Source organism: Ptiloglossa arizonensis, chromosome 11 (assembly GCF_051014685.1).
Source record: "Ptiloglossa arizonensis isolate GNS036 chromosome 11, iyPtiAriz1_principal, whole genome shotgun sequence".
In the NCBI taxonomy this organism is placed as follows: Eukaryota; Metazoa; Arthropoda; class Insecta; order Hymenoptera; family Colletidae; genus Ptiloglossa; species Ptiloglossa arizonensis.
In genome coordinates this window covers 16,716,347-16,740,529 of record NC_135058.1, presented here as the reverse complement: position 1 = coordinate 16,740,529, position 24,183 = coordinate 16,716,347, and the positions used below count along the sequence as shown (strand labels likewise).

The 24,183-nt window shown below is 41.5% G+C and overlaps 1 protein-coding gene across 5 annotated transcripts in view; it reads right to left on the bottom strand.

Moving 5' to 3' along the window:
- Bap170 (Brahma associated protein 170kD) overlaps nt 1-24,183 on the bottom strand; it is a 78,272-nt gene that overhangs the window by 18,380 nt on the left and 35,709 nt on the right. For all 5 annotated transcript variants that reach the window (XM_076323412.1, XM_076323410.1, XM_076323414.1 and 2 more), the window contains 2 exons: nt 17,585-17,682; nt 3,916-4,067 (listed from right to left, as the gene is read on the bottom strand). In XM_076323412.1, the coding sequence (XP_076179527.1) occupies nt 3,916-4,067; nt 17,585-17,682 (250 nt within the window). The remainder of the gene's footprint in view (nt 1-3,915; nt 4,068-17,584; nt 17,683-24,183) is intronic.

Here is a 24,183-nt window from a genome sequence, read left to right as displayed (position 1 = left end):
GATACAAATTTTCCATTTAACAAATGTGTCCGAAATTTCGATCAAAACTTGGACGATCGGTCCCTTCCTAAGAACGCTGCGGTCGGAACGTCCGATCATTTAAAAATCACAGTTACGTATCTGTAACCCAAACAAAATCAATTATTCGTTTCTCTTATCGGTCGTCTCCCAAGTGTCTACGGTTCGAAATTCGATCGTCTTGAAACTACTGTTAGGGATTAGTAACCGAAAAGCAACCGGTTATACATTTCTCAGCTTCGACTCTGCCAGTATGTTACCGTACGTTCGGTACCCAACAGTTTTTCTGGTCTGCCTGCATCGATGGGAGGCGTGGGGTAAAGGAGTGTAGAAGAGCGACACAGAGAAGCGAAAAGTGTGGGGTGGGGTGAGCAGTTCGGCACGACGAAGCTGCGATAGTCGATCGTACGCATGCGCACGAAATATAGACCCGCGTTCCGACAGTCGGAGCGCGGCTACGGAGGTGTATGCGCGGTTCTATGTGTGTCATGATTATTGCCCATTAAATTATCTCGCGCACGTTGTGCGCGCTCTACTCTCGCTCGTGACACACGGTCCCGCGGACGTGTGTACGCGCAAATATATGCGATACGTACAGGTATACGTGATTTACGTATGTATACGTATATACATATCTATATACGACGTACATCTGTATCGTGTACACGTATATGCGCGTTTATTCCCAGCCAGACTGGCTCTCTATCTCTATATCCCTCTCTCGCCCGACAACAGCTCCACAGAAGCACGTCAATAACCCGTTGCCGCCTCGACGTGCTGCATATAGCGCATTTATAGCGGCGAGCCCCGCACATGTGCTCCGCGGCGGCAACACACTTACCGATGCTTTTTTATGGAACGAGTTTCGGGGGGCTTTCACCTGTTTCAACAGCGCCTCGATTCTCATGCGAGCGGGCCTTTGCGCGCGCATCGTAAACGCACTTCAGTTTCTCGCCGCGTTCGGCTTGCCACTACTCTGCCCGTTCGATCTGGCGTTTCGCGCGATTTTTTTTTCTTTTTAAATTATTGTTGCGTTTTCTTTCTCTCGCACAGTGTCGTCTTGACCGATATTAGCAAGGGGTGGGGGGTGGTGATGGCGGTCGTAAATCGTCCAACGACGAATTACCGAGAAACGCGAAACGATAATGTACGACGCGTGCAACACGCGGCTTCGTTCGGAACTAATTGGGGCAGGATGTAATTACACGAGGAAGATTTTTTTTTGGCGAGGAATTGATAATTGAACACCGAGCGGAACAATAGAACGCTCTAGAGATTGAACGTAATGGTATACAAGGTGTCTGAAGGTAGAAGGGACGAAGATGATTCCTCTCGAAAAAAGAAAGAAATTGAAAGTATGGAACAAAATTGAAGTTTGCGTTCTTGGAAAATCGAAATATAAATACGAAAGATATTCGCGTACGCGACTGAATCTTAGGTGAACATATTTTACTACGGATATGTATTATATTTATAAGTACGAAAGAGAGAACCGATAATTTATCACCTACAAACTAAACGCTTTTTGGCTAAAGAATTTCTGTTCGAGCATTTGACATTCTTCGAGGTTATCTAAGTAACGAAACACGAAATGAAACCTGAAACTGTAGTTCGAAACATTCATAAATATACTATGCTCGTTAAAGTTACGTTCTTTATTCTTCTGCTGGTCGTTTACGACTAGCAACACGTATTATAGTTTCATATATAAACACGATAGAAGCTCGCGAAGATACCTGCGCAGTCAGGATCGAACTAAACTCGTGTTGATTTTCTCAAAAACGAAGGCTCCGTTTTTATTCCGAATATATTCCGTACGTATACTGTTTTTAATTGCACGCATACAAAAATTTCCGACTCGTTCGGTTCTGCTAGAAAATTTCCAAAACGAGTCGAGTAACGTTTGAGAGGTTCGAAAGATTAAAAATATTTCCGAACCATTCGAAAGAGATATTAATTTGGATTACGGGGCGATATCGAAGGAAATAAAGGGCGAAAAGTAAACGTGGAGGTTTGCATCGGCGAAAGATACTCGGTAAATGCTAGCACGGCGCTTTCGAATGTGTCATCGGACCACGCAGCTTTCGATTGTCTCAGAGAAAGCTCTCCCGAGGCTCGAGGCTCGAGGCTCGAGGCTCGAGGCTCGCGAAAGAACCGGTGACGGATCAGTTCGGCTGGCGATACCGCGCGCATATCTACCTGCACGGCTTTCTACAGGAAAACCGGTAGAGGCGGTGCATCCGAAATGCGCTTGCCGAGCGTTGTTACATCGTTAATGCATTGTTGACCGTCGCGGGGCGGTCGTTTTTGTCAACGCTAATAGGCCACGGTGCTGAACAAAAAAGTCCTGACAAACGGAAATTGCCAACGTAGCGAATTATTGAACCGTGACGCACGCACACTTACGTTCCACGCACACACATAGACACACACGTACACGTGCACGGGCACGTGCACGTGCGCGCGCGCGTATCGACGGTAGCGGGCAAGAGCGAGAAAAATAGAGGAACAATGCACGGGTGGAAAACGCATTTGAAAGTCGTTCGAGCGTGTGGACGTGCATGCAAAATGCACTGCGGATCGAACAACACGCCCGAAGTATAAGTTCGCAAAAACGGTTGATCGGGAACGATCGTAAATTCAACGGGCTCGGCTCGACTAAATACTCTTGGGGCATTGCGTGACGAAAATGTAATTGGAGACACACCGTGGTCGTCGACGTTTCGTTATTCGTGAAAGACCATGTAAAGAAAGCGATCTCGTAGAAACTGATGTTCGGTGGTTGTAAGGGGATACGAGTATACGATAGAGGAGGTGGAAGGACTGGGTAAGGTAAGTGGGATGGAAGTGTCTCGTTCTGGACTTGCACGTTGAGGTGGAGGCAGAAGATATTGGCCGCTCAAGGTCATTCCCTCCACCGCAAATTGAAAGGCGAAGATCATCCCGATCGCCCTTTTACGATTTTACCGCGTGCCGCGTGCCCCGACTCTGCGTACGAACAAAAATTTCATATTCGAAATCGACTACTTTTTTTTCCTTAATTGGAGATTTTTAGACGTAAGTCGAGAAAGTTTCGCCAGCAATGCAACTATTTCTATTACGGTTGTGGAGACCAGTTTCGAAAGGCACACGTTCTCTTCTTCCTATTACTCTTCGCTCTCGACTTACGCGTTCAATGCTTCGACACAAATTAAATAAAGAGTTGGGGAATATATCGATCAAATTTCGTATACACTTTAAAACGATAATACGGTCTCTGTCGGGAGACTACCGGTTCTCATTAGACGGCTCGAAGTACTTAACCTTTTCACTGTTGAATCAATCAGTGATAGAAAAAGCCTTCGTGCTGAATTAATTTCACAATTTGTTAAATGTATGTAAAATTTAAGCGAAGCGGTGCAAAATCTTACAGAATTGTCGACAAAAGTTAGAAAATTTATATATCTGGTGTTTCATTTCATTCGATTATCTATAATAATATCGTTAACCGTTATTAGCAGTTGAAAGGTTAACACATATTGGCAACTTTGATAAATGTATGCGTATGGTAATAGATGGAAACAAAGTTGAGTTAGGTTACCGCGTGGTCAGAATTTACAATGTGTGAATTAATCAATCGACACAGTTTACAACTTTCGAACTGCACTAATTTTAGGTCTTCTGTTGTAACTCGTTTCGGAGTATCCACCAATCATTGATTACCAATTATAGTTTTTGTTTGATCGGTCAGTGAGAGACTCCTCGTAAAACTGGTTGAAATTCTGAAGAACTGTTGGGCATCGTTTCCCAAAGATATTTATACCAACGCATGGAAACTCTCCATAGTTTCGAACGTAAAAATCCAAGGCCTCGAAGATTAGGCGCGAAGGGAACTTAAGAGCAAGATTCAATAATTACCTGCGACATTGTGTTGATGATGATTATACGTAAGAGGAACGGAGTGTAATGCCCTGGCAGACCACTTTCTGTGTCTGGAGTCCTCGTCGTCGTCGTCGGCTTGCTGGCCGTCCTCTCCTAGAAAATGCACCTTCTCGTACCTGTCCAGATACCTGAAACAAGAAGCAATTCTCTTACATCTTGAACAGGGAAAACCACTCGGCTGAAAACAACTGAGAAATATCATATACGTTTCCGGACCACTCTACTTTCGATTTAAAAATTCTCCGATTAAATTAAACAACGTGGATCGACGAGTACCCTTTTTATTTAGGTTTTAAAGATGGTCCCAAAATTGATATCGTATTAAATAAAAATTGATATTATTCAAGGTCGAGTTAATAACACCCCATATAGTTCTATCTCGCCTTTGTACCCAATTTAATTTCACTTTCTTCGCGCAATATTGTATTATTATCTTTTTCCTTTTCGATATATATAATTTTAACGAAATAAAGACGTATCGGTCTTTAGTTAGACGAGATAAACAATTCGAACGTTTATTTGTTTCGTTAGAATTCTCACGTTTTCTTCTCGATCTACAAGAAAACGAGAAAGGACGGAAAAGGAGGCATCGACGACTGTACAATAATCACGTCGAAGACGATCGTTTCTCTATCCCTGACTTTGCGGATATAAAAGAGAGCCGAACTCGACGGAATACAAATGCCACGCGGTCCTCTGTTCTCTTAACGAATGGTAATAGCCGAAGAAAATATGACTGGAACGCTGCCTTTGACAACGTCCATTACACTTCTTCTCTTCACGTGTTTCGCCGGAACACTCGTCCCTTTGTTCGTTAGAAACTTTTTCAAATTCGACAACCCATCCCTAAATTTTACCTGGAAAGACTTCTTTTATCCCTTAAAGATTTGACACCCCTCGGTCGTTATACGCGTAGTTGACACCGGGGAATAAACCACGCGGTGCAAAATATTATACCTGCTGATAATTATAAAAGTGGCTCGAGTTAATATTTTTTGTTAACTTTATTATTACGCGTAGATCGATGCAACGGAAAATGAATGCTAAATTTAATTTTTCCAGGTTTTCTCATTTTTATAATTACTAGAACACAACAGTCACCTAAAATTCACAGCTTGATAAATTAAAAAATTCAATTACTTTCGTACGTTTAACTCTCGCATTGAAATTTTAAAATACGAATTCTTAAACAAAAATTACACTTTTTATACCAGCCTCGTCCTCGGAGATACTACTACATTTTTAGAGATGTGCAAATTTGTATTTTGTCTTCACTTTTATCTTAATATGTTACGAAAAGATTTTGTCTCCTTTATGACTCACCGGTAAAATACAAAATAGTACAACGTTTACATTAACAGGGTTGTTTCACACTTTATACATTACATCCTAGATTTATATCTTTCATTTTGCTAATGTTTTAAGAAAAGCGGTGCATAAATTTGCAACTCTTTGCATTTGTAATACTGTGCACGGCTGCATCTCGCTTCCTTGCATCAAAGTAATTATAATAAACGCACGATGCAAAAGTGCGTTAATAAGTAGCTTACACTTTAATTAAGCCCCAGATGCTTGAGAACAATTTCATTCGAGACCATTGTGGTTTCCTTTTATATCCGAGTAATATTTCGAAAAATATTTCTTTTGAACGTTTCAGCGTGTGTTGCGAGTTCTCCTTACCGTGCAAACGTGGAACTACAAAATACATGGTGTCTCGGTAAAATATTTCGGAAACTTGTTAGTTTTTAGCTGGATGTGCCTGAACATTTTTCTTTTCAAAATGTAATGCTCTATCTCTAAAATTCTGTGAAAATATTAATATCGTATTGTATATAATTCGAAATTATACAACTTTCGTAAGTAAGATTCTACCCTATTATTTGAAATAAGAAAAATATCGAGGTGCTCTGTTTTTGGTAGAATACCTTGTACAGATGTAAATGCGATTGCAGGTAAACTAAATTAAAATTTAATTAGTAAACGGAAGATTATTTTGAAATTATACATTTTCGTAATTTATTTTAAATTAAAGTTGTTTGCATCGTCAAAAAGAAGAGGAAATTAATACTGTGAATACAAATTATTTAAGAAATAAAAATATTGAATTCAAGAGATATGTAACTTTTTCATACACAGAGTGTTCCGTTTTAATCGATCCATGAAAAGTGTTTCAATATTTGTAATGTATCGAAAAATATAGTAGGATATTACCTACCGAAGCGATCGGCAATTTTTTTTTTTTTAAAAGGAAGACTTTAAGCATTACGATCAACTTTGTGCTTCTTTCTTCCTTTTTTTGTTTCAATCGACAAAGTAAAAAGGTCTTATTATAAACTTGCTCTGAAATATTTATCGCAATAAAAGTATATGTATATTTTACACGAATTTTATTTACCAACAAAATGGTCCCGTATTACCTCGATTCAGGCATGCCATTGTTTTTATTCTTTGGGTTATGCGAAAACACACTATGTATAGTCAATGTAAGCAAGATAGTGAACTTCTCGGTTCTTTTTCGACGGGTATGAAATTCGAAACCCGTATTTCGGCTACTGAACACCGGTAGTCGATACCAGCCTAACACAAAGAAAACAAACAAAGGCACCCTCGTTTCCTCGACTTCTTTTTTTTTCGGTCCACTTATCCGCACCCTTCTCCAGACCTAACTCAATTTAAACCTCGATCATTTTTTTCACCGTCTATAGACGATTCCATTACGATAAAAATACAAAAAATAACGGTAAGCTTCGATTATTCGAAACTACCTCGTTTACCAGCTACGCGTTGTACATATTTCTCTCGAAACTCTTACGACTCAAGGGACCATAAATTTCTTCCCAGAAGGACCGAGTAATAAATATGTATTTCGTCCTAAGAGGTAAAATCGAGGATATTATCGGCTCGCGTATAACATGCGGAACAAAGGTACACAATCTTATTTATCAACAAAATATAGAATTGTGTATCGATTCTTTTTTTTTTAATTAATGGACAATTAATGAGAAGTACAGAATTCTTTTTACAAGACACAAGTATGCTTACATTCGTGTTCGAAGTTAAAATTACTCATTGAAAATGCTTATCGGATAAGGCTAATCTGTAACGAAATTTTACAATTTCATTCTTGAAAATGTTTTTCACAAAGATAGACAGTACGAAAGACTAATTTCGTGAATTTTAATACGTCACCGCGTGACAAGCCAATTTTATAGAAACGTCATCTTGGGACAACGTGACTCTAGCGTTAAAATTTAGTAAATTTCCATACGTAACTTACATCCTTGTGCATCGAGACCACAAATTTGTAATCTCGAGCCAAACGTAACGCCATGTTGGTACAGGGCCATACCATTAAATCACGATTTTATTCGAACTCTGACAGAAATATTTTTAACTAATAATACCCGGCTTTCAGACGCTAACGTGCGTGCCAAATCTGGCAATGCGCGAACCCGATGATTTTTGTCTCGAACGTCTCTCGACGATAATAATAATAATATCGTTCATCGTACCAAGACGTTAAGAAACGTAGTACCGAGCGAAGAAAGAAAAAACAAAATAATAAGGGGAAAAATGAATGCGTACGAGTAAAAAAATTATACATTCGTTGCAAAGGCAAAGTATCGTTATCTGCTATTATTAACTTAACCTTGAGAATAATATCGCGTACGAATGCAATGAAATAATATAAAATATTGAAAAAGCAAGGAAAAGTAAGGAAAAAAGTGTATCCACTTTAACGGTGAATTTGAGAAAGAAAGAAGATGAAAAAGATTCGTATAAACACGTACCCTGTTCGACCTTGTTCCCCTTTAGTTATACCCATTTTTGTACTTCGGTGATAGTTCATCGCAAACTGAGTTTAGTACAACTGGTTCTACTAAACTGTCTACAATGCTTGATAGTAACTCCTCGATATCTATCGACCTTGTTAACTATTCTGCTATACAAGTCAAATTACTCGAATTCGGTTACATTCGATAATTAAATTCCTCTTTCGAGCACTTCCTATAAAGGTAAACAACTGCGCATTACTGGGATACAAATATGGTTATAACTTTGAAAACAAGATCAAACGTGACATCCGATACCGATGTAAATAGCGCTACGAAAAAGATTATCACCAATGGAGAGCTTTGTTTTCCTCGGTGTGCTTAAAATTTATATGGAAAAATGTACTTACACACGAAGGTCATTCGGTATGTTCGAACAGAGACACGGCACGATCTTATTCGCGTAACCGAACACTCGAACGGTTCGCTAACGCGTTGAGAAAAAAAATCTCGAATCTAAAAGAAAAAGAATACTCCTCCGATGTTCTTATTTCCGTGGTATTGGTCGCAACAAGGACGTAGCCGGTTTCCAAAGCGCGTTTCGCGCGATTCTTGGTCAACCCCCCACGTGGCGACCGGTTTCAATCGACTGTGCCGCGTTATCTCGCGGCGGTTCCAATCCGGGGCGGAACACGCGTCGTCCCACTACGGGATCAACGTGCCGCCGGTCTATGAGGCCGCGGAGTTACTAAACTCCGCGACGACCGCGAGAGACCGACAGATCGACCGACCGACCGACTGACTGAACGTCGAGAGTACGACGAACTCGGTGTGGCCAACGCGCGCGAATGGGGTAGCTGTGGACAGAAACGGAAAGGGAGAGAGGAAGGGAGGCACCGAGGGAGAGAGGGAGGGAAGGAGGGAGGGAGGAGGAGAGTAGACGCGAGAAAGAGAGGGGGGTCGATCGTAGTAATGATAATACTAATAATAATAATAACAATAATAATAACAATAACAATTATAATGAGAGGAAGAAGGAGAAAAAGAGAGAGAAAGCGAGCGAGCGAGCGAGCGAGCGAGCGAACGAACGAACGAACGAGCGAGAGGGAGGGAGAGAGAGAGAGAAACAGAGAGAGACATAGGAATAGAAGAGAAAAGAAGGGGGGAGAGGACACGGAGTCGTGGGTGGGCGAAAGAAAGTAGTGGGGGTAGGTGTAGCGGATCCATTCATGCACCAACGTAGAGTACGGAAGGTGCAGGCGTTGGAGCACCCGGCCAGAGCCTGATTGGCCGTTGCTGGGTGCAGACTGAGCACAGACACTTTGACTGCTACTGTGGCGGTGGTCGGTGCACGCTCTCCGTATAGATCGAGAGAGTCGGAGAAGGCTCGGTCTACTAAGCGCCGGTGGTGCGACTGTAGGGTCCGGCAACGGTCACGTGTCCCCCGTGCTATGAATGAACCCGCTTTCGGATCTCCGCGGCCTCGTCAGAAAATCCCCGTGATTCCGTCGTGTATCGGTGGAATGCTCGACGCGCTCGCACGGGAACGAGAGGGGGTATTTTGTTCGGTCGACGGATCCGTCGCCACTGGGTCACCTTGTTCCGAGCGGAGGCTCGAATCGGTATTACGAATACCGATCGAGTGCGGCCGTTTACGCGGGATTCCGTCGTTACCGAAAAAAGGAAATCGAATACGTCGCTCTAATGTCGCGACGTCACGCGACGTTTGTACCGATACAGCGGTCGAGTATCGGTACAGTACCGGTACAAGGTAAACGCACGCAATTTCGACCGTGACCAAAACCATTATCGTCGTATCTTATTTCAATTCTTGATAACAACGTGACATTTACACTCTTGGTTAGCCAACTATCGAATTATAGGATTTCGATTCTTTTACATCGGAGTATTTCTCGACGTTACGTTGTTACATGTTACGGTTAAAGCGCAAACGGTGGCTACTCGTTGGGAAATCTGTACACCGAACAACTCGGTGAGAATTGTGCTGCACGGAATTCGGATTTAACGATAAGAATTTTTTTCATTATTTCAATATTGTCCAGAATTTTATATCGTATAAACGATTGATACGGTAGCATCGCTATCATTGATTCTTTTTGCATTGTAGACATTATTCGTCGCGAACATTCTTTATAGCCGCTTGTACAACATTTATTAAGAATTTCAGTGAAAGTGTACATCGAGCATACATAACGCTCGTTACGATGTACACAGGGCGTATAAATATCTTTTACCAATATTTCCTAGCGTTATTGATCCTTTAATACCTACAAATCCACTAAACAAATAATCGACCGAATTACCTTGTGTGATCTTTTTTTTTAAATTTCATATCTATATGTAGTTTATCATTTATCGTGCAATCTCAAATATACGTTCATAAGAAAGCGCAACACCGAATGCCTTCTCAATCGTTAGCGTCCTTGCTCTAATTTATATTTATACTGCGTTCAACTCAAAGAAGAAGTAGATGCAAATGTAATAGAATTTAAATAAATTATTATTTATTAATAGACGAGTGTTTCCCAAAGTGAGGGAAGAAGGAGAAGCGGGAAGGTTGACCTCGACATTTTTCACGTAAAACGATGCGTACAAGTATATTTTTTTGTGTCGGTTCGAACATGCCCATTTTCCGGACACAAACATTTCGTTTTTCTTTCGAGAAGCGCCGTTCAATACAATTAGGCACTATTGTAACACGATCGTTCTTTACTTTGGTTAAACTTGTTCTTATAATCGACGAATTGTTTCCATCGTCGACAAAAATATCGAAGTTTATCGTACGTAATGTACGAAATGAAACGTTTAGTTTGAATTTTCGACGTTGAGTACTTTTGACAAGTGTGGATCGCGCGAACGAAATGCTTCCCTCTCTGTGGCGTACACCAGCATTGAACACTTTTTTTTTTTTAAATATAAAACCATTTGGAAACTCGACAGGCCTTTCCGCTAGGTACACGTCAGGGACGGGTACAATTTTATTCGAATAAAATATGACAAACGAAACCAACGCGTAGCGACGTTTATTAATCGCAACGTTTCGTCGACGGGACGGTTAAATTTTTGTTCGTTTATTGCGAAATGTTTCGTTTTAAAATTAAAATTCTAATCCTCGCTGAACGAGTAACCGATACAAAATCGTTTATCTTTCGGTATTCTAAATTTTGACGCAAGTTTGGCCTATTTATGGTATACGTTATGTTTACGTGTTTTTTTAGTTACCTCGAAGATCACTCGATCCTTTACGCGCGGTTAGACGCCCGATTGATTGTTTTCTTTAGGTTGGAAAAATTCTTTCAAGGAAGTGTTCACTCGAAACTCAAACAACTCGGTGAGTATTAATAGATATTTGTTCAAGCCCGATCCAGTCGGTGCGTTTGTACGCGCAATATTTGTACAAAATAAATTCGTGTACCGTGTCGGAAGTCCTCGATCACTGGACACTTTAATAAACAATGCAATCGTTCGATAGATGATTCACTAATTGTTTTGGATAGTGTATCGACGTCACGCGTCGAGTAATGCGTCGTAATACTATAACCCGACCAGCCATTCAATCGAACTGCCCGACTCGTCGAAGGACAACAGTGTTTACAATTAGAATACCATGTACAGAGTTGTCCATAAAAAATCAAACGAACTCGGTATCCTCTATCGGATCGGTGTTACGAGAACGGTGTATCGACGAAAGCTGTAAAAAGATATTCGTTCGACGATTACTTTTATAAAAATCATCGAGTCCGTTGGTATTTCGTTGAACAGTATCGAACGATCTTTTTTTTTCAGCTCGGTAACGGTACATGAAAACGAAGACGAATTCGGTGACTATAAATCACCGATACTTCTTCCCTGATTACCGCGATTCGAATTTTATTCGTTACGCTTGGTCGAGAGGCGGTTACACGTTGCTTTCGAGTCGTTCCCGAGAGATCGAGTCTATTGTACACGAGGGAATCTCGAAAATAACGAGATCCAAGGAATTCGATCAAAGAACAATGGACATTCGGTAAACCGTATTGAATCTTTGTGGATTTTTCTCGCGCAACGAGAAGCATTCCGCGAAGCTACAAAAACAAGGAGGAAGTTACACGAACGATAGAAATCGTATGCTATGAATATCGATGAATCTCGTGGATGTTCGGTACGTAGGTGCTATATTTACGGGTATTAAATCGGGCGTGAACAATTCGCCGAGTTTCTATTTCTCTTCTCCATTTGTTTGTTACAAATTATTCGAACGATGTACGTTTTCCTGTACGCTTTGGTAATTACGATTCGTTAGTCTTCGACGACATTTGCAATAATAGACAAATATATCTCCGTTTGCTAAATAGTTGTTTCTATAGCGCTGATGGAAAAATAGACGGTGTGTTAATGCAAGATAAAACAAGCATTCTGAACATTTCAATGCCAACTATGAACTGCATATTCTTGAAAGATTGCATCTTTTCTCAGGCTATTCTACGAAACTGTACACGGTGAGCAAAACAATTTACGACAGGTTTTAAAGAGTACGTAATGTTAATTGAGAATCGTACGCTTTTAAATTATGAGACGTTTTTTTAGTTAATGTATTCGATTCGTAGTACGTGTTCGTTTCGAATAAAATTTTAAACGGCCCCCAATTGTACAATTTTTTTTCATCGCGTTACTCTACCTTGAAAAAAAAGTAGTCTACTGCCGATTTAAAATACAAAAACGAAATCAAAGAATAGAAAAACTGACCGATTGAAAAACAACGTTACATCGAGTTAAGCGAAACGTTCAAGGTTAATGTTACATCGATGGTAATTACGGGAAAATATTCTTCCTTTTTTTGTTATACGTGTAAAGATCGATCTACCCAATATATATATGTACATACAGAGTATAAACATCGGACGTTGCTCGTCAAAATAAACACAAGTCTCAATAAACGTGGATCTATCGAACGGTCACTTTTGTCGTTTTTGCGTTTCTCTTGTTTTTAAAAAACCATCCTCAATTACATCGTACATTTAAGCTAAAGATTAAACGATCTTTAGCTATCGAACAATGATAAAATTACTCCGGCACGACGTGTGAACTTTCTTCTAAATTGCAAAGTAGAGACGTTATAATAACGATGGAACAAAAAATAATACGTCTGGAGCAGCCGCTGTCAATTCCTGGAATTACTCTCAATGATTTCCACGTATCCACGACTCTCGTCTCTTCCGGTGCAGATAAGTAAACGAGCTAATAACGTTCCAAAGAATTTTCACTGCCAAGTGTAATACGCAGAAATGTAACAAAGGTCGCGCAACATTTTATTCGTCGCTCGTTGAATAAAAATTAGCACGTGTTAGAAATCGGGTAAATTTACATCCAAGAATCAGAATCTTAATTAGAGAATGAAATATTTAACTGCCAACTGGAATAAACGTGTCTCGGCACGTTGGTTTTATTCGAAGAACGGTTTACCCATCCCACGCAATAGGGTTTTATTTAGTTTCTCTGGCAAAAGTTTTTCTTCGACGATCGTGCACGCGAGCTACGTACCAAAGACAACCCGATGGTAAAATTTCATCGATTACACGTCGAATCATCGCTAACTAATTCAACGCGTCCCTAATTACGTTTAAACACCTCTACACGTTTCACGGTTGTCGATAAACCATTAACAATGCGAAGAATTTCGGTTCTTCTCTAATCAGCGTAACTCACTCTTAACGCATTTCTACTGCATTAATTTGTCGTAGAAGTACTGCATTCGTGTCGTATCGCGATACGCTAGGACAGTGTTTCTCAAAGTGTTCTTCGTGGAACCCTGAGGTTAAAAGAAAAAATGAAACGAACGTCGGGATATTCTCATTGGTACTTGAAACTCGCAAATTGTACAAATATTATTTTCAATAATTCGTTCGATAGATGCTACGAATACAGGTAGCTGGAGAATTCGTATCGATGAAATTGCTGGTGTCGGTACACAAATGTTTCAAAGTGCAAAAGAATCGATGAACGAAAAAGTTGAGAATCGTTGCGTTACAAGTTTGAACGAATTTACTCGTCGCGCGAACAACGCGTTCAACAATGTAAATAATTCAGGTGGTAAATCTGGAACCCAAAACAAAGATAAAGCCACGTTGTATGCATATATCCGTCGGTCGTTCGGACTATATTTTCCAAGTTATAATAAATTGAAGGAAATCGCTTCGCGTTTCAACGGCAACTCGTTCGTTGGGGAGCATCGAATTTCGTTCGGATGATAAATCCACCGTGTATTTTTTCCGCGAAACGCATACGTTATTAAGTTGTACTCGTTTGAAATAATCCCGGTACTAAATATTCGACGAATCGAAGCTTCGAATTTCCTTTATTTCCTAACTTGGAAAAGGAAGTTTCAATTTCTAGCACTCGAAGTGCACCCTAGCGGCGTCACCGAAAGTTTCTTATAAAACTCGAAAGACGCCACTGGCAGCGCCACGTTATCATTTATGCAATGATACTATTTATCATTACGATAATACATTATCTGTTCGCGGACTTTTTATCTCGATACTCGTTATAATATTGCGAACCTAATTGTATAATGAATTTTTATTAATACATATTCCGTTTGCACCGTCCGTGTGCAAGAACGAAAGATAAATGCGTTATTTACCATTTACTCGACGCGTACGAACGACAGAATTCAATACTTTACAACGAACACCGCTGTACGTTCCATTCGAATGAAAATTTTCCCCATTTCGTTATTCTCTCTTAGGAATGTCCACGTGGACCAATCCGACGATAGTTATTTTTTATTCCACACTTCTGTCGATAATCGTAGACTCTCCGTTCCTGAAGGGTTGAGCGATCTCCGTGCAACGTATTTTCCTTACCCTCGAAATTCGCCCCTCGACGTTTAATTAGGAATCACTTACGCGTATAATGGGAGTTAGGGAGAGCGTTCTCGTGGTTTACTTACCCCGTAGACACGTATCACCGGAGGAGACGTGTCCATCGAAGGCAGAGGCTGGTAGCTCGGTGCTCCGTCGCGCGAGACGAAGGGATCGAAACGACCATACGCGCGAAACTACGTTACCTTCGGTCCGATGGAGCGAGGGGTGGTCGAAGCGTCGCGGATACGGCAGACTGGCGCGCGAAAGATACGAAGGACGCGGCAAAGAAGAATTGACCGCGTCCTTGTTTGCAAGCGGCGCACGGTAACAAGGTTGCACACGGAGCTTAACCGGGGAGAGAGAGAGGACAGCGACTCAGGAACCACGTGGGCTCGTCAGCGGGGCCAGAGTATGAATGAACGAACGAACCAACGAACGAACGAACGAACCAACGACGAACGAACGAACCAACGACGGACGGACGAACGGACGAACGCGAACGAACGTACGTACGTACTATGCGATACGGAAAATTGTGGTGGGGCGTAGGTACCAGAGTGCCGATACGCCGGTGGTGGCCGTGCGGTAAAACGTCGCTGGCTCTCCTACTCTTGCAGACGCTCGCGGACCGCCAGACATAATGGAACATCGCGCTAGGACAATCAGCGAGAGAGAAAAAGAGCGGGGGAGGACCGATCGCCCGGGAAACTTGCCACGAATCCCGTTCGCGTTACGCGCGGCGCCTCTCGACGCACTTCTCGCCTACTCGCGATATCCCGATCAGGGTTGACGCGCGAGAACGAACCGTAACGAACACAGACCACGGTTAAATAATGGAGGGTGCTTGACAAATTCATTTACCGTACCAAATTGTTCATTATTTCGAACAATATATTTCGTGGATCGCATCGAAATGCAAGCTGCGTCGGAAAGATTCGTAAGGCCGCAATACCGTATTCCACGCTAACAAGATTAACGAAATTCAATTATTCGATGTGTAACTATAACGTAGCTTCCACTACCTCTGTTGTGTATCGTACGGACAGAATTCATTATATTTTCGAATTCAAAATACACTTCCGAAAACTCCTTTCATTCTTCGGAATACAATTTATAGTTCATTGTATTCGCAATTGTTCATTTTTTAATCTGCTCGGCAAGCCGCTTCAAAAATTGTTAATCACACGGTATAGATATTTTATTTTTGGTCGATAAAAGTATCGATGTCTTTGCTAATTCTTAATGCGAAGGTCTCTGTGTTAGAATTTTTTTCAAATTTCGTCACAGCCCGAGGGTTGAAAAATCGTTAAAAGAATAAGAATTCGTATCGTCGAAGCAGATGTAGAAAAGGTATATAAAATTGTACAATCGTCAAAGACCGAGGAAAACTACGCGTTCCGTAACCACGCTTTGAAGAATGCAGAACGTTTTATGGATGGAAATTAAGAAATAAAACGAGGTCTACTTGTATTTACAAAGGTAGGTCCTACGTAGCAGCGAGAACTGCCGCACGGTCTGCCCGTATCTTGTAAAAATTGATACAAAAAGTACGCACGAAACATTCACATCATTGAATCGCAGACAGGAAGGATTTCTAAATTACAGCTAAATAAGCATGGACAAATATCAATATAGCAACTTTCAATTATTTATTAGACTTATGTAAAGCAAAATACACATTTTATGTTCGTGCTTTGAAGAATACAGAATATATTAAAGGAGAAAATAACTGAAACGTAAAAGGAAAAGTCGAAGCTTACAACAATTTGTCCGTTTTCTGGAATTAAACTTTTGAAATTACTTTTAGAGAATGTTGAAACTCGTATCGCTAATATATAAACGGAACAGCGGTCCAAGAGCTTGGAAATTAAATTTATATCGAATTATTGAACGTAGAAAGAGATTCTTAGGATACGGTTGAATATCCATCGACAAACATTACGGATCCGAGTCATCGGTCACCCTGTCCAAGAAAACTTGCACATTCTGTGCATGTATCTTGAGGGATGCGAAATATGTCGAGCCAGAAGACAGCTATAAAGTAAGATAAGAAATCAACGTTCGTAAAATACACCTGCCGGTTGAACCAAGTCTTTGAAATTAATTTTAGAAGGCTTGGTAATTGAAATTGTAGATTTCGGAACGTGATACAAAAATAGATGAAAACACTGTCCAAGAGTTTAGGATTTCGTACCGTTCGAATACGGAAAGTAGAAAAAAGTTACATATTTTCATCGATACGGTCCGAACGATGCTGCGGAGTGAAACAAGAAACGATAAATTGAAACGAGGAGTCGTTGAAACAAATTTTAGAAGATTTAGAAACCGATGTAAAATCATGGTCCAACAATTTCGAGCGGAGTTTCTTAAAACACGCGTTCAATGTTGGAAGGTCAAGAGTGAAATGAATTATGTTGCGAGAAATAATAAATTCCTAAAAATATTTACGATTCCCGAACGAGACTCGCGCAATCCGAAATCCGCCGAATCGATGGATTCTGTAAATTTGACGTTGAACAGAGAAAGAAAATAGTTTCAGGATCCAGTTGGACAACCACCAATAAACATCGCTAGTTGTAAACTTTAATCGTAGGTGCATCTACTCGCCTAGTCGAATTCAACGTATCGCTCGAAAACGATATTTCAGATTTTTGCAACTCGTGTAAATTTCAAATCCGCCAGATCGATGGATCGTTAGGGTACGGTTGACCAACCGTAAACAAACACCGCGATAAATCGTGATCTTTGGTCGGCCGGACCAACGAGAGTTACACCTATCCCGTATATTAGGGAGCACAATGGATTCCCCGAGCCGATGAATCTATCGAGTACGCGTCGACATCCGTGAAACGTAATACCGTGCCGGTGGGCATTAAAGTACGTTTAACGCGATGCTGAGCACCGTGGCACGATTCACCTGCTTCTCCAAAGATGTACGACGCGACGCGACGCTCGCAGTTTCTAAAATAAGGTGATCGATGGTGGGTGCGCGTCTTAGATACTTACCTAAGGTAAATTTGTTTAAGGCCAACCCCGCTGTTGACGCAGCCGTTCGGTAGATGGAATTGTTCGCATAACGATATCCATTCGTTTCTGGTATTGACCTGAAACAGAAAACAACCGCGAGAAACGTTAATACCGCGCTGTCCAGTACATTCGTCACGCTCGGACATACAGGAAAGGCAGCAAAAATAGAAAACACTTAAAATTAGATATTTGCATAATTCAAGCATCGCGGAACTAAATGGTTACGATGCCCGGGAAAGTTTCTGCACGGAGGATTCTTGCGATTCGCGTTATTATTTTTGATTTTCCTTAACGAGGCGCCTTTTACAGCCCATGGATGGATTTACACTGGTATTTATGGCTCGTATTATTTATAGCCGGTTGGGCTGTTTGGACAGCGGCGAAGAGGCGCGATGCGCGTTTCGAAACGAATTTACCCGTGGAATTTGATATTTTTTTTTTTTCTTTTTTTCTTTCTTTCTTTCTTTTTTTTTTTTTTTTTTTTTTTTTTTTTTTTACCCGCCCGTCGCTTTTATGCATCGATTACGAAGCGTTTCGCGCAACGATGCACTCGCCGATAGCTCCCATAGTAACGAACGTGTCGTTTTAGACTCGTTTAAGATTAAGAATTAATGGCTCTCGCTGACAAGCTATTTTTAGCGAATATTATTCTTCGCTGTCCCGATACAGCGGCGCGGATCGCTGCCTCGTTTTTCTCTACGCACGACGATGCGGTGTTTTTTTTTTTTTTTTTTTGTCCCCCCCAACAAAAATAGCGACGAACGAGAAATCAAGGGACGATTCGATAGCGACACTGTATCAGAGATGGACAGAATTTGTACGCGGATAAAAATTGCCGACAACGAATAAACGAGGAACGATTTTGCACCGGTTGGAAAATTAAATTTATAGAATGCAATATATTACAGCGCGTTATAACGAATACGTTGACTGTTCGATCGAATAAACGTCTTTTACCGTATAAAACGCGAACTCGGAGAAGGTATAATCGAAGGTGAGTCATTTTCTTATTTGGATATAAAATTCGAACACGAAAGGAAACACGAAGAACTTTTAATTTGTTGTTCGTTCGACAGAAATAACAAGCTGAATTATAAACTGAAATTATATCTCGCGTTGAAGGAATTAAAGTTTAACTGGATAACCGTTCGATGGAATAAACGCTGAGTGCGAATCGTTGTACGGTGTTTTCGTTGGTCATTTATTATTCGAATAAAATTTTGACTATCTCTGGCCCTGGTATTTGTTCCTATGTTTGAAAATTATGAAACATTGCGAAGGTATTTTGGTTCATTTATTTATAGCGGGGAAACTAAAATTCAATGTGGGAAAAAATCTAAATTTAGACATCCCTTGAGAATGATAAAAGAAAACAAAATTAATCGCCTACTACGAATAATATAATAATTTATGATCGGTCGGCGAGGACGATCGAAAACGTATATCCAAACCGAAGAAAAAAATTTAATTCTTTCTAAAATTCCAACCAACGATCGGATTAGAATTTTCACCGCTTTTCCATTTAAATAGCATATCGCGAAAGATAGGTATCGTAACGAAAAAAGATTTCGGTTGTCAGCGCCTCGAGCGATAAAACGGGTAGTGCACTTTACTACAAAATAAATCGTGAAATAAACCGCGAAGGCTTCTCTGGCTGCTCGTTAATTCGGTAATGAAAAAGTTTGCGACGTTGTCGAGGCAGAAAGGGTTGATCGTTCCCGGTCCCAAAAATAACAATTGCAGGGAAAAAGATAGGCGGCGGGCGCGGATATACACCGAGGCGGAATTACGACACGCTCGCGGCGTCGTACCGCGAAATGATCCAACTGACATAACGCGTGTACGAGTACCGAGAAGCGATCGGCGGGGAAATATTCGAAGCGCGGCGGTGGTTCGTTTACGACTCGGCGTCCGGCCAAAGGGGGTTTACACCGTTCGGTCCGCGAACCAGACTCGAAAACTCACGCGCCGGTAGATAGATCCTCTTTCGCGGCGAGGCGCGCCGGTGCTGTACCGAATATACCGAGCGTGATCCGTCAGAGACGCAAGATGAATACCGACGGGCTGAACGGCATCGCGCTTCGAGGGGAATTCCTGGTAGCTGGATACGAGATAAAACGGCCCGGCGGGATATAAATTTCTTCGCCACCGCCGCCGCTACCGCCGCCGCCGCGTTGAAAAAATAACTGACGACTCGTGTTACGCGCTCGGAACACACACGTGTCGCTTGTTGATGGAGAGGGAGGGAGAGAGAAGTATCTCCGATGCGAAAGAGAACACGTATGCGCGTTTTCGAGCTGCGAAAATGGCATCTACGCGCGAACTTGGGTATACGCGTGTCCAAAGGGTAACAGACGAACCAAAGGGAAGGTAAATTTCCGTTCTGACATCGAAATGACACTTTCTGGTAATATTTTTAGAAGGTGCGCGTTTAAATATTTTTAACGGTTCCGTACACGTGATGCGCGCTACGGTACACGACGTTAGAAGAGCGATACATCGTACTCTTCTTTGTAAACGAATCGACGATATTTAAATAACACGCGCGGCGTACCTACAGCTTTCGTTATTTACCGAAACATAACTTCGTCTGGAGTGATATCTCGTTGGTAAAGTTTTATATCTTCCGACGGTTTACGCAATGCTTAATTGTATAAATCACGCGTGTGCTTTGCTTGAGAAAATTTGGCAATCGTAAAGTTGTACATTTTCTCTACTGTACAAGTTGAACCGATCGGATACAAACATCGAGCTAAATATGGAAAAGAGGTAGAAAATTGTTGCTAGATTTAACGAGGTTTCTCGTAACGCGCGTTCCGTAAGACGTACCCTCTCTAACCTGTGGGGTCTCGTTTGGGCGCGCAACAGGGGATACGAATCACGGAACAAAAACACAACTTTGCCGACGAATCTTCAAAGAGAACCCAATCCCGATTCGACGATCGAGGTTCGCGGAAATTTCGACGATCCGAAGAACGACGCGTACCTACGTAGCGAGCGCGGCAATTAACTTTCGAGGTTAAGTTTTCCGTGGAAGCAGTGTGGCGCCACGCACGGATCGCCAATAGGCGAGCATCGTTGATCTCTCCGACGGCGTCGCATCGTATTAATTATTCGAGTAAAATAAAATTCAATCAACCGGCAAGCGCCAGATGCCATGTGCCGAGCAATAGCCAAGAGACGTAATGAAATATCGTCTGGACGCACGGCTCCCGCTATTGCACGGCGCATTTGTTGCGAACAGGGACGAGGAGCGGGGGAACGAGTCGTGAAATCGACGACGGACGGACATACTGGGTCAGTGCTCTCTGGATCCGCGCCCGTTTCTTTGCTATTCTCGTCGTTGCGACGTTCAACCTTATGAATCGAGAATGTGGCGCCCCACCGTGGACGACCTCGCGACATCATCGGCCTCATCAAAACCGCTCGGCGAACGCGTCGCGCTGTAAAGAAATATCCGACAGTCAATGAACGTGACTGGCACGAACAAAAAGGACAAAAATCGTATTTCTCGACCGGAGCGTGTTCACGTGTTCCCATAGGGACTACTGTTCTGCGCTGTACGGGCCGTGGAAATTCGACAACTCGAAAATACGGTTCTCGATACTTTTATCGAGAAAACTGGCCGTTGCGAACAGTCGGTACTTTCGTTCGCAAGTATTAGCGTCATTAACACCTCTCGTAGATCGCTCGCCCACTGGCGTAGGCTCCGACGAATCTCTTTCGAACCGAAAACCCAGTCTCTTTGTTCCTTCGAGTGCAAAGATTGTAAATGCGACGACAAAAAGATGCGGCGATGGAAACACGGGAACGTAAAGTGTATTAATAAATTTAAAGAGAAAAGTTACATCCGTTGAACGCGTTAAGTATCGGACTGTACGACCTAGGATGTATAAATAAGTTTACAGTTTGAACTTTCTTCGTCGAATATTCCCTGTTCAATGGAAGAGTGGATTATCGTTTCGAACAAGACTCGCGTCCATCAGCCTCAGATAAGGGGTCGATATACCACCATCTGTCCGCCGCGTTCGAAACAACGTTAACAGAGGTTACGTTATCCGCCCGCGCGTACAAAAAATCTGCGCATCGATGCATCTTTTATTTCGGAACGTTGAGAAAGGTTTCGAAAAATTGAAAATGGCGAAAAAAAAATTTTTTTTCAGTCGCGATTCGCGAAGCATCGGTCGATAATCCTGACGCAAATAAACGAGGCGACTTTAATCACCGAACTTAAACTCCGTAACAAATTTAAAGTACCCCGGGATCGAGTTAGCGGTAGAGAGAAAGAGAGAGAGAAATCTGTTCTCCCGCTCGAAATTATCTGGATCGCGATTGTGAAAATTGGCGCGACATTTAACACGTGAAAAGCTGAAATTAATAGTGTCGCTGTGATGCAACCAGGCTTAAATCGTTTATAACGCTGATGCGAAGCAGCGTGACTTTTTCAGGCAGCTTGTATACAAAGACACGCGGCTTATTTGTAAAATTACATAAGGCTTTGTTGTTAACGACTTGCTCGTTTTACGCGATGGTGTTCGATTAAAATGTATAATTGGATGTATTCCAATCGTTCGATCGATATTGCGATGCTGGATTCAAGGATATCGCAAAATATACGTCGGTGTAATTTTCTTCTCTTGTACGTAAAATACATCTCTCGGTTGGCTGTGACCTCCTTCTTACTTTCGTTCCGCGCAGTTTCTTTCGAAATTAATTTACCAAAATTTTCGATATCAATTTCCGATACTACACCGGACAAAGAGAAGCCACTGGTTTGGACGATATCGATGCTCCTTCGTCCTGGTACAAATCGCCCAGATACTCCATTACATAGTACGTACTTTCCCCTCGATGTGCAACGAGGAATAATTCTTTACGCTCAGTTTCTAATCACCCAATAAACGTTCCACGAGACTTTGATAATTTGTAATTGAAGATACAAGTGTCATTGTTGATATTCCTATCGCTCGACGTACAGTGACGTACTCGCGTTTGCGAAACTGTAAAAAAATATTCCACGAGGTCTTCATCTTCGATCGGTTTTAAATCACCTTTCGAATCGATGATCGTTCTCGAATTGAAAGAAAAGGAAGAGAGAAAAAAAACAATTCACGATCCGACGATATTTCGTCACTTTACGATTCGTCTATAAGTTCTGTAAACAGTGTGTACTTTCTTCGGGATGAAAAATGCGTAATAATTCTTTACGGTGGATACCTAAGCGCGCAATAAAAATTCTTCGTACCTGGCCGACTAAACTGCAATTACGCGTTTTAAGTGTAGTATCAAGTATCCGTGAAGTATTACGATAGAAGATAAAGTATCTGAAATTGTTATGAATTACCCAGCCGTGTTGCACCGATTACGCGTTTCAACTTGTACCCGCCTATGTGAATTATAACGCGTGGACATTTCCCACCGCGATGATCTTTCGCGAGAACCAACGATTCGCGAAAAAGTCTGATAATTGCACATGGCGTCCGACTAAAACGATAAGGAAATTAAATAAAAGAAACGATGTAAATACACTCGTTTTACGGTTTTCCTGATCTTATCGGACATTCTATGCGTCGCGGGATTACAAACGGTTTATCTGACATAAATACTCAGATATGCTAGATTTATCATCAACACGTGGCGGTTCTGTTTTTCTTGATAAAGAACTACCTCAACTTCGATAACCTCTAGTTAGCGGTAAACGCTTCGATATATTTCGTCCGTCGTAGACAATTTGTATCGAAGTTCGTTCATTATCCAACGAAACCACCACCACCATCCGTTTTCTCGTCGTTTCGCGAACCTTTGTTTCACGCGATAAAGACTTTCATCGAAATACACTCGTGAACCGTACGTCGAGTAAAAATTCCTAAGCGTGGCTATTCTCGAACAAATGCTGTGGAGCTTTACGTACGCGAAATTGAGTCTCGTGGTATATCGCTCGAAACGATGCTCAATCGGAATTCCTACGAGCGACACCATTTTTAGCGGAACTGTATTTAGATGTTATTTTACCGGCTCGCGTAATCAAGAAATGACCCGGTGAAATATTGGTGAAAATGGCACCAGGAGAGGATTTATACACAATATATGGTAATTTTCAGTCGAGCTCTATTTGCACGCTGTTGTTTCGCAATCTCGTATATCTTGCAGCTTTGCGCGAAATTTTCCACCAACGTTTCACAAATATTGTTATTTGCTTCGTCGTATTAATTATCAGCGTCGTGCACCCTACCGGCGAGCCAAGCGACGCATTGTACACTTTTACTGGAAAATTTCTAAACGACGCTATTCTATTTTACCTCGTCGTTGAAGGAAAAATATTCCAACAAGGTCAACGATTTTCCCTGTTTCGCGTATTAAAACCGTGTAAATGGTAAAAATTAACAAACTGTGAAATACAAGTCTTACGGTTTTGTAGATGGTGATCCAAGAAGGTAATGAATCGTTGACTCTTTACGTTAAGGGGATCTAGGGTCTATGCGGACGAAATCTAATTGAATATTACGCAGCGCGGAGTTTTATTTTACGAACTTTAGAGATACAATTACTTTAGAAGCATTATTCAGCATTTTATTTAG